Raw genomic sequence first — 16,556 nt, 5'->3', positions numbered from 1 at the left:
TTCTGTCGCGTTTCCACTCTTTCGGCGGGGGACTGTCCCCCCTTCTGCTCTCTCGGATTGCGTCGGTTTTCTCCCGCTTTTCTTCTCTCGCCTGGTCTTTCTCTCATACGTGGTGTTTCCACCGCCAAAGGCCTTGTTTCTCTTCCTTGCGTTCTCTTGCGGCCCGCAGCCGCTACAGAGGCCTCTCTGTTTTTGAAAACGTCCTGTTCTCCCACTCGACGCCCAGCTCTCTGTCTCTCTTCTCTGTCTCGCTTTGCTCGTCCGAAGGCGAAACGAGAAGCGAACAGCCGGTCTCCTCAGCAGGCAGACCTGCTCTTCGCTTCTCTTCCGCGTCGTCTTCAGTTCATTGGGGGTCTAGAAAAACGCGTTGTTGTTTCACGTTTTCTTTTCTCTGGGGTTTCCGGGCAGTCCCTCTCTTGAATGGAAACTGCGGCAGCGGCTACCTTCTTCCGCACCGAACTTTTTCTTTTTCAACTTCTGTCAATTACGTGCGAAGCTGCGTTTGCCCCTCACTTGGCAAAACGAGGCAGCGCGCTTGCAGTGACCAGACGAAGGTGGAAAACCTAGCAATGTGTGGGGTGTGCCGCTGGCGGGCTTTCACTGCGCGCATGCAGCCAGCCTTTTTGCATGCAGGAGACAGGCTGTTTGGAGCGCATGCGAAGGGGAATCGGAGCGCCAGGACGCGGGTTTGCTAAGCTTTCGTGAGCGATCCAGCGCCGCAAACAGGGGAGACGAGGCCGCGAAGACAGCCGAATTGGTTGTTCTCTCGGCAAGTCCACAGGGAACCTCGAGGCTGTGCACATCCCCCCGCGTGGCCAGAAACGAGTGAAAAGGTGGAGAGAAGACACCGGACCACGCGAAGAAAGAACGTGAGCGAGGGGAAAGCGAGCAACAGAGTTTTAGAGGAGATCCGTCTACAAAGACGGGAAGCGACCGCACAGAGTGGAGAGTGCACGGAGGGAGAAGCACACGAGGGGTTCGGGAGCAGACAGAGGCGGAGGGAGAAGAGGAACAGCGACACACCGAGAACGGAAGAAAAGGGGGACAGGAAAGGGGAAGAGAGAAAGAGAAACAAGGACGCGCCGTCCAGATTTCGAGCGTGACGACGGCAGTCCTGCATCGCGTAAAACGCGTCGCGGCGACGAGCGGAGGCTAAAAGAGGGGAGGAACGAACAGTTTAAATTGCAGGAAAAGTAGAATGCCGTTGGCCATCGAAAAATCAGAAAGAGAAGAGCGACGTTGTTTCTGCAGAAACGGTGACGTGTGTCTCGCGTCAGAGGCACCATCGAGCAAACCGCCGTCACCCTGAATCTTTATTCTTTTGGCCGTGGGCATGTATACAGATCGGGTGCATTTACACAAGGATGTCGATTCATAGACATAGGTAATCCGACAAATAGAGTAGATGCACGTGAACAGGGGGCCTAGATCGCAAAAGGCAAGCAATTGCAAAGGAGAGACGAGAGCGTGTGCGACAAAGCGAGAGCTTGGTGCGTCTGCATGAAGGGATGGCCCAGACGCAGAAAAAACCGCTTCTGGACCTTCTGCTCAAGATTCTTGACACGCGCGTCAGTCGCCGCGAGAAACCCCCGCTAGAACACATGCTGCACATTTCCCGGTTCTATCCCCCTCCCTCTCCCTGAAGGCGCGTTCGCGATTTGGGAGGAAAGGGCGTGGGGTCGGAGGCGCGTCCTGCCTCCTGCGCGGCGTCGGTTAAGTCGAGAAAAAAACAAGACAAACAGGAAAAGGCCAAATCGAAGCAGGTGCGCCTTCCCGCTTTTCTAAATCTCTCCAAAGTGCCCAGAAGCGGTCCTCGAAATCCATACCGGTCTCCCGTTGTCGCGAGCTTTCCACAGTCGCCTCTTTTGTGCAGGGTGAAGTCTTTTTGGGCGCGCAGAATTGCGTTCTTCGGGATTCCGGAGACGGACGCCTCGCGCCAAGGCAGCGGAGCGAGGAAACGCGGAACACCCCCAAACTCGCCCAGTCAGTCACCACTCGCGCAGCCTCTGCAGCCGCAGTGGACACACTGAATGTTCTGCGAAAAACACACACGTGTCGTCCATAAGCCGATTTCCAACTCGTGCACCATCCTCACCCTCCCCTCAAAATCTGTCCCAGCAACGGAAAAACAATACATGTACAGAGGTACATATGCATACATTCCTATATACATAACTACATGTCTATAGATAGATAGATAGATATTGCTGCGCAGGCACTTCACCAGGAAGCACCGGAGTCTTTCACTACAGATGTTCCATAATCGTGAGTAGAGGTAAAAAGACAAAAATCCATATATATATATATATATATATATATAGTCACGCACAAGTTTGCACGTGGGGGTGTCTGCGCACATGCGATCACTATGTGTCTGTGGAGATGCGCATGTTTACCTGTTGAGTGTCGGCTAGGCAGTTTTTCGGGACTCGGCAGATGCAGGTAGTGGAGAAGTTTTGGTCGGACGCTTGAATGCAACGCAAGCAGCAGAGTTTCTCGTATCCTGGTTTCTTCCACTTTGCAATAAGCTTCGCATCCGCGTAACCTTCTCGCAGGCAGTACTCGTACAGTTCCTCTGGAAAAGGACGAGAGACAGAAAGGAGACACCAGCGCGGGCGGAGAGAAGTGAGGCGGAGAGGGGATAGACACGCGAAACAGGGGAACGAACCAGAGAGGAGCGAGAACCAGATGCGAGCCCAGAGACTGAGGTTCGGAGACGAAAGAGAGGGCAGCTTCTCTGGAATCTCGAGAGGCGAGCAGAGAACAAAGAAATTCAGAGGCAGAGTGAAAGAAAAGGCCCCGAACGACATAGGGTCACGGGGATACGGCCTACGGAAAACAGACGACGGAAGGAGAAAAGAAGCCTGATCAACGCGACTCAGGATGAAACGCCACAGCCCCGCGTCTGCCTCCGAAATGCTGGATGGCAAAGAACCCCAATGAACGAACTTCATCGCTCCCCGTCCAGTCGTCCGCCAAACCCGACTCTCCGACAGACGCCGCTCGCTTCCTAGAGCCGAGCAGCGACGCGCCGTCCAGTTTTGCAAAGACTCCTGTGTCTACGCAAGACCTACTGGAGATCGCCTTCCTTTTGTAGTAGCAGTCGTAGATGTATCTGGAGCGCTGGTGGTGGAGCTTGAAGATCGGCCACGTGGACTCGCACTTCCTCTTTCCCTCGTGGGGCTCCAGTTCCGCCTCCCGCATTTTCCGGTTCAGCTCCAACAGGGTCACCTCGATCAACTCCCACCCCTCAGGAGGCTTCTTGTTGCGGCCGAGAGTCCGGATTTTCGGCATTTTGCCCAGAAAGAAAAGCCCACCAAGACGCGAGCGGTGTGAATGAACGGCGACACGCGGGACACACCGGCGGGCCAGAGGGTCCGCTGCAGCGGGGATCAGCCAGAGAAGCGCAACAAGACGATACGGAAACGGAAAGAAGAAGGGGAGATACGGCTATCTCCCTTGCTTATTGGTTCGTTTTTCACCGGCGTACTAACAGCCAGGAGTTGCGGGCTGTTCAAGCGCGCCCGGCGCTGCGGCACGGGAAGATGAGCTGCATGCGCGTGGAACGAAACAGGCGGGTGAAGCGTTTGAAGAAAAAAGAGGACTGAATGAAAGAGACGACTGGGAGAGTAGAAAAGAGGCTTCCAGAGCTCTACAAACTTCTTCCGCCGGCACGGACCAGCCCGTGGGTCTGCCTCTGCGATGCAGCGTCGCCTACGCAGACAGACACCGCAAAGCCATGGGAAGAGGGAGAACGGCGCGAAACACCAGGCCAAAGAAAGAATACGTGACTGCTGGAGGTTGGGGAAAGGCCGCGGTGCATTCGCATGGTGAAAAGGACAACGAACGGAGCGAAAAATCGACAGAAATTCGCCATTCCCCGCCGCGAGTCGCTGGGCGTGCCGCGCATGCAGCGGGCTGCATCTCCCCAGGCTCGTCGGGTGTACAGACACACCGCCAGAACGCACCGGCATCACAGAGCGCTGTGGCACAAACAGAAAGGTCGATTTCTCCAAAGTACACGTTCTCGGTTCGTGGTTTCCGAGGGAAAGTGGTATGAAGAGAAGTCGAGCCCGAGTTCACCATCGAAATGAGTCAAGCTCCTCTGCATGCCGCCTCACCGCTGGGCAGATTCGCGACGGGGGACCGCTGTAAAAAACCTTCCTGCTGAGGTCTAACCGCAGCTTTCGTTTCTTTACTTGACTACCTTTTCTTCGGCCTCTTCCGTTTCCGTCTCGTGGAAAGGGTGCGGCGGACCCAGTCTGGCGCCAAGGAGTCGAGAGGCTGTGCGTTCTGCGCGATACCGGGTGGCCGAACGCGTCCGAGTCGTATCTTTTTTAAGACTGAACTCCTTCTTGTCCTTGCTCCTGTGTTTTCTCCCTCGAGTCTCTTTCTCTCTGGGTCAGAAAGCGGCCTCGGAACGTCGGATTTCACAGAGAGGCGCATCTCGTGCCTCTTTTTTCCAGCAAACAGTAGTGACCTCCAAGCACCTCGTGAAGACGGTGTCGCTCTGGAGAGCCTCAGCGTCCTCAGGATTTTTCGTCTTTTATTCTTTCATGTCATTTTCTTTCCATACTGCGTTTCTCGCTTCTTCCACGCGTCGTCTCCTCTAGAGGCCGGAGAGCCCGCAGTGCCTGTCTTCGGCGCAGTGAGGAGCGGTTGCGCGTCGCGTTCGGTTCCTCTTCTTCCTCGTTTCCCCTACTCTCGTCTTCGCACGTTCATCATTCTCTTTCCCCCTGGATCGTCCTCTGCTTTTCGCTTCTTCACGATGCATCGCCGTCCCTCCACGCCGCGATCTCGAGGAGGGCCGTGTTCTCGCCCGACCGGGGCTGCCTTCGCATTTTCGTCGGGCTCTTCAGATCGCGAATCTTCCTCTCTCTTGTCTTTGTCCTCGCTCACGCCCTCTGCTCTTTTTGGGTGTACGTCCGTCGCTCGGCCGGCGTCTCCTCGTCCTTTCGCGTCCCCCTCTCATAAGTCTTCCTCACCTTCGATCTCCTCGCCCTCTCCTCCTCCTTTGAGGTGTTTTGCTGTCTTCGAGTTAACTGCAACTGGGACAGAGATGAAAGCAGTCGCCTGGCGCCTCAGCCGCGCCCAGCGACCGCCGGTTGAAAGCGTTCTCCACCGTATCTCTGCGACTTACCAGGTGCGGGGACACCCCAGAAAACGCGTAGAAAACGGAAAAGGCGAAATACGGACGAATCTCTGAATCAGACGAGACGCACCTCTCACTGGCGAAAGGGAAACATCTGAGACATGAAGGAAAGTCGCCTTTTCTGCGAAGTTTTCAGGTCAAGCCGGTGTTTGGTCCTTCTGTCGACGTGTGCCCCGCATAACGCAGCTCATAAGGCCAAGACGGCAATCGCGCGCTCTATGGCCGAAGAAGCGACTTCCTCGCGCGAGCGCGCCTTTTCACGTTTTTGTCTCTCCGTTCCTTGCTTCGTTCACAGGCGCGTCTCTCCGCCCCACGTTCTTTCGAAGACTTCGAGGAGGTGCGACACAAGCTCGGGCGTCAGCAACTGCGGTGGGGCACAGGCGCTGTGTTTTGCGTGCTGCAAGAAAAAAATCAGAGAGGCGAGTCGCCGTTTCTTCGAGCAGGAGCGCAAGCGAGCGAGGCGGACCCAGGCCTTCTCCTGTATCTCGCTGTCAGTGACGCAATGCTGTTTCCGCCCCGTGTCGCATACGAGCTCCTGAGGCTCGCCCACGAAGAATTCGAGAGTCTCGTGGAACAGAACGGCCTGCGAGAGAAGCCAGAAGAAAGGGAGGCGGAAGGTTCTTCGCGTGTGTTCCCGCGCGCCTCGGCAGGGGCGGGGTTTGGCGAAAGACACGCCGCTGCAAGAAGGAACGGCGAGAGGTGCGCGGAAGAAGAGAGCGGGGACTCAGAGATCGCGAGATCACGAGACAGCCGACAAAGGTAGAGAAAAAGAGCAGGTTCAAAGCGAGAGCGACAGAAGTCGGCGTCAGTGCGGGTGTATGTTTATGGGTAGATAGAGAAAGAAAGAACGAGGAAGAGTCTATTTGTGCGATCTCTGTATGAGTGCTTGCGACGGTTGAGCTCTTTTTGGCGTTTTTTGTTGACTCCGGCGGGGGCGTGGGCCTCGTTCAGTGCCCATTGAATGGTAGAGTTTGGTAGAGGAAGATAGCCATACCCATAGCGGGATTCGTTGATGTCTGAGGGATAGAGATAGTCGTCGGCTGACGCATATGTTCACCGATACATGGACAAGTGGACTGAATTGATTGCTCTATGGTGCCGTGCATGCAATTTGGTTTATCTAGGGGTGGATATTCTTGGATTTTGTGCTTGCACAAACGAGGACATGACAGAGTTTGTATTTTTGTGTCATGTGGTTTCGTCAAGGAATCTCTATCTCATCTGTTGTTTCTTCGTCAGAGTTCAGCGCCCCCTGGAGAATTTCCTGCATCTTCTGCTGATTCTGCCGGAGCCGCGGCTGCTTTCCAACTTGAGACGGCAGCTGTCGTCGTCGTCTCTCTCTTCGTCTTCTCTTTCTTCTCTCTCGGCGTCTTCAGTCTCTGTGTCTTCTCCCTCTCGTCGCCGCTCTCCTGCCTCCTCTCAGGCATCGATCGAACAGCCAACCCCGCAAGTTCCGTCGTACGGCGAGTGCGCAGATGTGCCAGGCACTTCTTCAGGTCTGCCTGCTTCCCCGATACCCACGAATCAGCAGGACGCTGAGCGACAGCTTCCTTCTGCCCCTTCTTCCTCTCCATCTTCATCTTCCTCATCATCTTCTTCCTCCGCTGCCTCAGCTTCCGCCTCTTCATCTTCTTCCTCCGCTGCCTCAGCTTCCGCTTCTTCTTGGCCGTTGACGTCTCCGTTTTCTTCTCTTCCGTTCCGCTTTCTTTGCTGGACCAGTCCGGCGCCCGGTGAGGATGTGTTTCAGCAGGCGGCTCCAGAAACTTCCTTCTCGCCTGAGATCCGCCCCGCGCGTGTCTCTCTCGCCTCGGCACCGGGCCCTAGATCCTTGCCACAGCTCGCCAATGTGGCCGCACGCGTGCAGTCGCTGAACGTGCTCTTGGAAGACAACCTGCGGCTGCTGTACTCGTCCTCCGCGTCTCTCGAAGTTCTCGAGCAAAAAACGTCTTCTCTGTCTGGGCACACCCGCGTCTTCGCCGCGACGTCCAGGCACGTGCGACGAATCATGTGGTTCAAATCCAAGACCGTGTTCTGCATAGTCGTCGGCGCAGTCGTCCTCGCCGTCTTCGTCGTATGGGTGCTCTGAGAGCGGGCCCCGGGTTGCCTTCCTTCTCGGGGGGAGGGGGGGAGGGGGACAGAGAAAAGCTCTTGGAACAAGGATCTCGGCGGGGAAAGCTGTCTCAACTCTCGGCAGCGGCCACGCGCCCTCCTTTGTCCTCCAGTCTTCGCGCACAGGAGAGCAACGTCTCTCCTCAGAGAGCCTACCAGCGAGTCGTTCCCATTTCGCTTTTGGGCGGCTGTCTGGGGCCTTTGCGCCGAATGCGCAGAGTGAGTTTCGAGCTGTCTGGGAGTCTCACGTGTATGTGTGTATGTCGGCGCCGAATCCTGGGCATAACTCGGACGCCATCGAAAGGGGAAAAGGTGTAAAGGCCGAAACGCGTCGGAGTCGCGCGAGGTCGAGAGAGTGACGCATTTCCAGCAAGCGGAAGCCTTCCGACTCCCCGTGGCGGAGGATCCTGAGTCCGTTCTGGGCCTCGAGACGTCACGGTTCTGGCCTCCGCCGTCGGTTGTCTCCAGGGAAGTTTGATCCCGGCAACGCGGACCGTCGGCAGCTGTATTTGACCGTGCCGATCTATCCCAAAATGGTGGCCGTGGAGCTCCAAACGCGTCAAAGCGCGTGAAAAGAGTGTGCAGGTTCCTGGCAACAACTCTTTGAACAAGAAGTTCCACAGAACGAAACAGTTTCAGTGGGGTCGCCCGCGCGTAACTTGAGCAGGCAACGCCGTCAGAGAAGACGTCCGAAGGAAACAAAAGCGGGGGAAGCAGGTTCCCTCACCTGCCGGTCTCATAAACTGTCGACTGTCAGTGAAACTCAAAGGGCGAACGGGCCGCGCTCGTACTTTCTAGCTTTTCTCGAAAGGTGTGTGTCTCTGGCCTTTTCACTTTTTTTAGTGTAGGGACTCGCGGCGTTTTCCTCCTGGAGCGCAAATGGTATAGAGTTCAAGGTCGGGCGTGTGCGGGATGTTCTTGTCTTTCCGTTCACTCCCGGCGCAGCATGCGCTTCTTGACTTCTACCGTGGGAAGAACGGCAAAAACGTGCGCAGAGGCACGCGCGAGACAGCGCAAAAGCACAGAAATCGGTTCAGACGGAGGTTTTTCCGCCGAACTTTTCGCGGAAGGCTCACCTGGTGTATCGAGTTAGAACGAGACTGCAAGGAAGGGAGACTTTGAGACTTGTTTAAAATTCGCTGCGGCGCGGGGACGCGCCAGCGCTCGCCACTCATCCGCAAACTGGAGCCCGAGCTCGATTCACCACCGAAACTGGCCTCGCTTGGAAGGAGAAAACACAGAAAGCTGCGGCCGAAACGGCCGAAAAACGTCGACTCAGACCTCTCCGTAAACTCGCATCACCTCTCGCGAACCCACGTGCTTACACACATAGAGGCTTCAAGTCGCAGTCCAAAAACACGGCCAAGCACGCGACTGCTCTGCCGAGCTCAATCTCTCTGAGGCTTCAAATGCGCGGCAGCGATTTGGCGGACGCGTTTGACTGGACGCATGCGTGTGATATTTTCAGTTTCACATCAATCGAAGGCACGAAACAGCTGATTGGGGGGTAACCCCTGGAACGCGCCGCTCTTCGCTGCCTTTCCCCTCCTGTCTCTCCGCCTGTGCGCCCCTCCGTCTTTTCTCCGAACGAGAGCAGCCTCACAACGCCCCGTCGAAACCGCGAGTTTGCGAAACCATCTGTCTGTTGTCCCTGAGAGAGCACACGCGGACACTGGCCAACTGCGCACCCCCCCCCCCCCCCGCGCCTCCCCCCTGTTTCTACACCGATAGATAGAGAGACAAAAGGAGACAAAGACGGTGTGCGAGACAGAGACACAGAGACGCTTAGGGGCCCGTAAACGCGCACGCGCAAAAGAGTAGGGCCGGCACTTAGATGTGTTTGTGTGTGTGCACGTGAGGTCTGTAGAATGCAGGGATAGAAGCTTCACCCTGGGGAAAGACATTTCACTTTGAACTCCGCTTCTGCTTCGGGGTGAGGTTTGCTAGGACCTCGTCAAAATCGACGGCTGTCGTCCATCTCGGTTCGAGGCCGAACTTTCTCAACAGAAACTCCAAAATCTCTCTCGAGGCCTGCACGAAAAAGGCGGCACAACACAAAACAGGCTTGGGCGCCCTCGCGTGGTGTGCGGCATCGACGCAGATTTGTTTTCTCCACTCTTTCTTTGATTCCTCCGCACGCTCTTCTTCTCTAAACCCGCGTCCCCTGCCTCCTCCGTCACCGTCGCCTTCTGATCCTCAACCGCTCTCTGGCCCAAAGAGGCTCTCACCCTCCTTTCCTGTTCTTCACCCCCTCCGATCCTTTCTCTCGTCAGCCCGGGCCCCCCCCCCTCCCCCACGCGCTCTGTTCTGTCTCTCTCTCCTGTCTCTCCCGTGCGCAACTGCCTCGTGCTTCCTTCCTTCGCGTCTTTTCCTCTGTTCTCTCAGTGTCCCTCGCTGCCCCGCAACATCGACGGCGATCTCTTCCCCTCCTTCTCTCCCTTCTTCTGTCTCGTCTGCATCTGTCGCTCGACGGATGTCGGTCTCGCCCACCTGCGGCCCCGTTAGCACGTCGTTGACCAGGATGGCGATGGACAGTTTGAGTTCTGGAAAGCACAGCGCGACGCTGCCGCCAAAGTCGCCGTGGCCAAAACCCGTGACGGTCCTCTCCTCCTTTTTTCCTGGCCCTGGAGACAGCGTCCGCGGGCTCCTCCCCCCCACACCTGCATGCGCCGACGCCCCGTCCCCTGAACCCTCCGCACTGGGGCCACGGCCCGGAGACACAGCGCCGCCGGGAGAGAAGGGAGACAGGCTTCCCGCGGGGAACTCTCGGTCGCCGGTGAACTGGCGACGGAGCATCCGGGCGGCTGCAACGGCGGAAGAAGGGTGCACGGACTGTCGGCGCGTGAAGGACTGCGCGGCACGCAGCCGCATCAAACTGGCGGGCGACGGCGGCGGCGGCAGAGCGAGCTGGTTCGAGTCGACCTTGGCGCACTCGTACAGCTGGTAGCCAAGGCCCCAGACGCGGCTTCCGCCGCCCGTGAGGAGCAGTGTCTCCAGACTGTCGTCGACCGTCGCGGGCGTACGCGCAGCGTCCATCGTAGGTCCGTCGATGACCTCCCCTGCCGCGATGGCCGCGTAGAGCTGTGCGAGGCCGCACGCAGTGAAGCGTCCGTTCGTGGGCGGGACGCGCTTGGAGACGATGCGCCGGCTGTCGTAGAGAAGCGGATCCATCACATGCGGTTTCTTCCGGATCAGATCCAGGGCGGAGACGCGGTGCACCGGCGCGTCTCCGCCCTGGCCTGGAGACAGAGAGACAGGCGAGAGGGGCGTGGAGGCCGACCCGCCCGACCGCTGCGCGGGCGCACGCTTCTCTCCGCTGAGGCTCGGCGAGCCTGCGGAGACGAGACTGCCTCGCCGCTCCAAGTCTTCTGGTGACGCCGCGCTCCGCCCCGAGGAGGAACCTCTCCGCGAGGAGCCGCGAGAAGACAGCGCAGACAGGGCACTCGCAGGAGACAGGAGACTCGCCTGGCGACAGTCGCTCCCCTTCGACTGGCTCGCGGAGCGCAGCCCACGACGGGCGAGGCCACCCGACAGACTGAGCCTGGAGCCCCGACTCGCGAGCTTCTCCCGCCCTCGATCTTCCTCGTCCTTCGATCTCCGACGCTCGAAAGCATCCCCTAAACTCGCACACGGACTCTCCTCACTGCCGTCCTTCGTCGACGGGTACAGTCCGCGGTCTTCGCTCTCGCCGCGTCCAGGGCCCGAGGAGCTGTCGCGGCGCTGGCGCCTGCTGCTTCGCCGGCGGCGCGTCTCACGCGCTCGCTCTTCGCCCCCCCACGCCCGCTCGGCGTCCTCTCGCCGCCACACCGCGCCCGCGCCCGCATTTCGCGCCCGCCGGAGCTTCTGCATGGCCCGCTCCTTGTGCAGGCGTTGTCTCCGCCGAGCGAGGTCGCTCGCGGCCTTCGGCTCCTCGGCGCTCTTCTCGCCAGCCTGGGCCTCCGCGTACTTCTTCGCCGCCTCCAGCTTCTCCATGACTTCCTGCTGCGTCACGTTGCCGAACGAGATCCGTCTGCGGGCTGACGTGATGCGCCAGAATAGTGGCGTCTTCGCCGTCACTGTGCACACCCCCGGCGGAAAGCGCGCACGGCTCTCCACGCTGTCTTTCAGGGAGGTCTCGCCGCTCCCAGCGTGTGCCGGCAACGGAGACGGAGACGACGAGGGGGGTGAAGAAACCGCAGACGAGGGGGGTGAAGACGGGGTGGAGGCTGACGAGGGAGGTGGGTGTTGAGATCTCGACGGTTCCTTGTCGGCGCTTGAGTGGGCCGTGTGCGAGGCAGGAGGGCCGAGGCTCGGCGGACCTACGGTCGCGCCTCGCGGCTCCGACACCTTCCGTCTTCCTGCGCCTTCGACGTCCACGTTCACACGCATATACCCACAGGGCTCTTCACGCGCGGCGGTTTCTGTCCAGCTGTTATCGCTGCTCGAAACTGTTTGCTGAGACGGCGCGCAGCCGCCCGTGGCTGACGTGTCTGCCTCCACCAAGCCAGCTCTGCTGTCTGAGGAAGGCCGTCGTGGCGACAGGCAGCAGCAGCAGCTCTCCGGTTCCTCCGAAGACACTGAGTAGTACGCACTGCGCCGATCGCTCTCGTCTTCCAAGACTCCCGCTTTCGTCGCCGTCGACGCGACGCTGGAGTCCACCGTGCAGGCGGACGTTTCCCTCCGATACATTCTCACAGCTTTGTCGCGTTTCGGATCCAAGGCAGCCTGGTTCGGCAGGTTTTCTGTGAGACTCGCTTCGCGCGACTCCCCGGGCTCCCCCTCGTACAGGAGAACGCTTCCCGCTTCCGAGTCCGGGGACGCCGCGTCGGGTGCGTGCAGAATCACCGACAACCTTCTGCCTCGCTTCTTGTTCTGCTGGTCCGCCACGCTGCCGACTGTCTCTCTCACTCGAGCTCTGTCCGGCGCCCCGAGCCCCGCGGTCGGAAACCCTCCGCTTTTCGCTGCGCCTCGCCTGCGCGTCTCTGCTCCGGGCGAAGCCAGGCGACCGCCAGACTGTTCACTGCTCGTTCGCTTTGGCCGGAGGAAACTGCGGACCGAGGACGCGAAGGCGGAGACGCGCCGCGAGAAAGCAGCGACCGGATGGGAGGGGAACGGATCTGTTTTGTGCGGAGCGCTCGAGTCTTCGGGTGGGTCTCGACTGCCCTCAGACGCCACGCTCTGAGTGCGAGGAGACCCGAGAGGCGTACCGCAGACTGAGGGCGGCGCTGACCGGGCTAAGTGCGGTCTCCCCTCATCTGCGGCCGCAGCGGCCCCGCAGTTTCCAGGGGTCGACGGGGCCGAGACGCAGACGTCGGGCCCTTCGCGCGAGAGGCGACACGCGCCTGGCCGGCCAGGGACTCCCGGGGACTCCGAGCCTGCAGTGTCTCCTGCGTCCTCGCTTGAGCATGGTCCCGCGTCGCCCTCTGAGCCGTCTCGCGGCTCGGGATGGCCTGCGTCTCCCGCGTCCTCTCCAGACGCAGGCTTGGCACTGGACGCGTCCTCTTCTCGTCGCTGCGTCAAGAATTTCTGCCCGAGGCGCTCGGTCAGCAACTGCTGGCCGCTCGCGAGGCTCTTGGTGAAGGAAGAGAAGGCGGAGACAGCAGAGACAGCAGAGACGGCGGACGGCGTCCCGGCTGCCTGCTCCGTGGGTTTGGTGTCTCGCGTGTCTTCTGCGCTGGGAGCAGCAGCGCCCGGCTCAGACGCAGTGGGCGGCGTCGCGTCCTTTGGAGCCGCTTCGCGGCCTTCTGTCTCCGTCGCGGGCTCGGGACGCTCGGCCAGAAGTCCGTCCTCAGGCAGCGGCAAGAAGATCGAGTTCTCGAGGCCGTACGGCTGCAGCATCTTCTCCCGGATGTAGTCTTCGACTGGGGAGCACGCGACAGAGGCCACCAGTTCGCTAACGGCCCAGCCGTAGGTCAGGTACGCGTACCGGCCGACGAGGCCAGGCACGGTTGCCGGCGGCGCGTCTTCAATGACTCCGACCATCGCCGCGTAGTCAGTCAGCTTCGAGAGCGTGAGATTCGCCGGCAGCGCGCGGTGGAGGCCGGCTCTGTGGGAGAGGAGTTGGCGAATCGTGACGTTCTTTTTGCCGTAGCGGATGAAGCCATCCCACCAGTTCGAGACGAGGTCGTCGAGGTGTACCTCGCCGTCGCTGACGAGCTTCAACAAGGCGGTGGTCAGCAGGCCTTTGGAGACGCAGTAGCCGCAAAAGAGGCTGTCGGAGGTGACGGGTCGGGCATCGACCGGCCCCATCTTGCCGATGCACGTGTCGACGAGGAGCGCGCCGTCCTTGACGACGGCGACTTGGCAGCCGAGCAGCAGGCCGCGCTGGAAGAGACTCCGGAGGAGGCGGTCGACGCGGCCCTCGAGCTGCGTCCGGGGCCGGGACGGTCTGCCGAGCTTGACGTAGACGAGCGGCGAGGGCGGAACGTAGCGCTCAAAGAGACACTCTTGCGCGCGCTTGACCATTATTTGCAAAAAGGGGAGGTGGACGTTCAGCTGCACGCAGAGGCCGTGGAGCAGCGAGGCGACTCGAACGAAGAAGATGATGTCGCGTGGCCAGTCTTCGAGTGGATTCTTCTCTTGCAACTTCTTCCGGTTCAGCCCAGCCTTCTGTGCCGCGCCGAGCGTCTGCCCCGCGGACTGCTTCAGCGCTTCAGTCTCCTCCTTCTCGACTTCGCCGTCCCGGAGGGCAATGCGGAGTGCATCCATGTACACCTCGGGGTCGATGACGGCTCCGGCGCCTTCCTTGAACTTGAAGCCCATGTCTTCGAAGGCCTCCATCAAACCCATCACGTTCATGGACGCGACGGCGTAGACGAGTTTGGAGAAGGCGAGTTGGCCAGCCGAGTCGAATTCTTTGACCAGACCCCAGTCGAGAATGATCGGCGTCGCCTCGCCAGTCGCCTCGTTCACCTCCACGAGGATGTTTCCCGGGTGAGGGTCTCCGTTGAACAGCCCGTCAATGTGGATCTGGTACGCGAAGCTGTCGCACAACTTGAACATCAACTCGCGCCGGTCCACCTTGTAGGCGTCGAGCTTCTCCGTGTCGGTGATTTTGAAGCCGTTGACGAACTCCATGACCATCACCTTCTTCGCGGTGAACTCCGGGTACGGCTTGGGGATCTTCACGTCGATCCCGGACTTTCGTAAGCCTTCGTACGCGCGCAGCTGGTGTACCAGTTCGTACCGGAAGTCGAGTTCCTTCGCCGCCGCTTTCTGCCACTCTTCGAGAATCGGCGCAAAGTTCAGCCCCGACTCGAGCAGCCCAAACGCCCAGGACAGCTGCTTCAAGTTCTGCATGTCGTGACTGAGCAGCGTCTCGACATCCGCGTGCTGGACCTTGACGACGACTGGCGAGCCGTCCTTCAGCCAGGCGCGGTGGACTTGTCCGATCGACGCGGACGCCAGCGCGTTCGGGTCAATTTTCTCAAAGATCGCGTCGACGTCGCCCAGCTCGTCCGCGATCGTCTTGCGAATCGAGGCAAAGTCTGACGTCGGCATCATGTCCTGGAGCTTGACCAGGTGATGGATGTACTGCTGCGGGAGCAAGTCGCTCCGTGTGCTCATGAACTGCCCTACCTTGACCCACCACCCGCGCAGCTCTTTGATGTTTTCCCAAATCACGTTCGCAAAGTGTTCGTGGCGCTGCTCCCAGAACTCCGCCTGAGCCTCCTTCGGCAGCGCCCGCGCGCGTGCCTGGGAAACTTTCCATCCTACGTACACGTTAGACCAGCACCAGAGAGTCCTCCACTTCCGGTTCCACTGCTCCATGGCGAGAAGTGCGAGGGAGGTCGGCGGGAAACGTCCTCGAAAAAAACGCCGCAGGCTGAGGCGCGACCCGCGCGCGATGTCTAGACACCTCGTGCGAGCGGAGGGGGCAGACCCGGAACGCGCACGGCTCTCCGGAGAAACCGCCCCCCGCGAGCTCGAGAAAACCAGAGACTCCCCCGGGAATCCGCTACGGGGGAAAACGCACTCGCGGCAAACACACCACGAGAAAGTCCTACCAACGACAGCCCAGAGAGGCGCGAACCTGGTGCATGCTCACGCACGCTTCTCTGCCCCCGCACAAACCTTCTTCTCGCTCGGCAGAGACGGGAGGAAAAGGAAGGACGTGTATTCATCGTTTCCCGGCCGTCGGCAGCTTCGCGTGTGCAGAGCTAGCCGCCGCGCCGACGAAGGAGCTTGGAAAGTGTCTCGAAGGAAAAACCGACCAGTCGACAGGGAAGAGCGAGGAAAACGGATGCAGGCACTAAGGAAGAGGCGTTCACCTATCTAGTTAACATAACTTCCCCCGGAAAAACCATATGGACAAACGGATAGGAGACAGAAAAAAGGCCCGATGGGCGGGGAGAGAACCGCCGCCTCAGTCGGGAATCGAGCAACTGGAAACACGTGCGGGAAGGAAAGGAGAGGCAAAAGAGACGAACCGATGGGGGAAAGACGCGAAATCCACTCTTCTGGAAAGAGGGCACCCTCAACACGATCAAGCAGCAGAAACGGGCTTCGTTGTTCACGTGCTTTGACCGCCACCGGGATGCGCAGTTTGTGAGACGACGGCCGAGGAAAGAATCACAGAAAAACGGCATTGGTTTGCCACACCTTTTGGGAAAGAGTCGCACGCGACACCGCACAGAACTCCATCTCTTCGCCTCCGAAACGAATGCAGAGCGGGGCCAAGAGACTACGCCGTTTCCTGCCTCGCAAACGGTGGCCGAGTGCCGAAGGCTGCCCGTTGTAGCCGACGAGAAGAAGTGGAGAGTCTCCTCTCTTTATATCCAAACAATCGCGTGGACCTGGAAAAAAGAAAAGGCGAAGTGGAAAAAAAGAAGCGGCAAAAACATGCCGGCCCTGCGCCTGAAGGGTGTCGGGAGAGTCGTCTCGGCCCCCGTCCACACGGACGCTCTTCTGCCTGGATGAACCGCACACTGTAGAAGGATGCAAGTCTTACAGGAAATGCGTGAGAAAAGGAAATAAACAAAAAGCAGTGAAGAGAAATGTTGGGGATGGCGGTGTGGTTCCCACAACCAGGTAGACCACGAACGGGTTTCTTCGACTCCAGCTGCGTACACACGAGTGTATTTGCCGTGCGTCTACATATTTCCGCAGGTACATCGTGCGTACGGCATGCACACACACCGTGTACCAAAATAAATCGATGCGCGTTTGTTTGCAGATGCACAAACGCTGCAGTGCGGGCGAATGAGAGGCCAGACGGGTTAAAACGCCGCCATTCGCTATGCGCTGAAGCGCAAGGCAGAACCCAGGAAGGTTGGGGCCGAAAATGAGACGGAAAAAACACACGCTACAAAGGCCA

General features: G+C 59.3%; 3 protein-coding genes across 3 annotated transcripts; 1 reads left to right on the top strand and 2 right to left on the bottom strand.

Annotated features, from left to right (window-relative positions):
- Positions 1-1,984: 1,984 nt before the first annotated feature.
- Positions 1,985-3,294, bottom strand: NCLIV_063410 (putative G10 protein; the record flags this gene model as incomplete). Its single annotated transcript, XM_003885892.1, has 3 exons — positions 1,985-2,035; positions 2,397-2,575; positions 2,874-3,294. 3 exons carry the CDS (start codon positions 3,292-3,294, stop codon positions 1,985-1,987), a joined length of 651 nt encoding a protein of 216 aa, XP_003885941.1.
- Positions 3,295-5,059: 1,765 nt separating this feature from the next.
- On the top strand, positions 5,060-7,238 carry NCLIV_063400 (conserved hypothetical protein; the record flags this gene model as incomplete). Its single annotated transcript, XM_003885891.1, has 3 exons — positions 5,060-5,167; positions 5,448-5,911; positions 6,392-7,238. 3 exons carry the CDS (start codon positions 5,060-5,062, stop codon positions 7,236-7,238), a joined length of 1,419 nt encoding a protein of 472 aa, XP_003885940.1.
- A 1,928-nt stretch (positions 7,239-9,166) lies between these two features.
- Positions 9,167-15,010, bottom strand: NCLIV_063390 (putative ABC1 family beta-lactamase; the record flags this gene model as incomplete). Its single annotated transcript, XM_003885890.1, has 2 exons — positions 9,167-9,292; positions 9,752-15,010. 2 exons carry the CDS (start codon positions 15,008-15,010, stop codon positions 9,167-9,169), a joined length of 5,385 nt encoding a protein of 1,794 aa, XP_003885939.1.
- Positions 15,011-16,556: the final 1,546 nt, after the last annotated feature.

This window comes from Neospora caninum, chromosome XII, assembly GCF_000208865.1.
Source record: "Neospora caninum Liverpool complete genome, chromosome XII".
In the NCBI taxonomy this organism is placed as follows: domain Eukaryota; phylum Apicomplexa; class Conoidasida; order Eucoccidiorida; family Sarcocystidae; genus Neospora; species Neospora caninum.
This window is presented reverse-complemented; position numbering and strand designations above follow the sequence as displayed.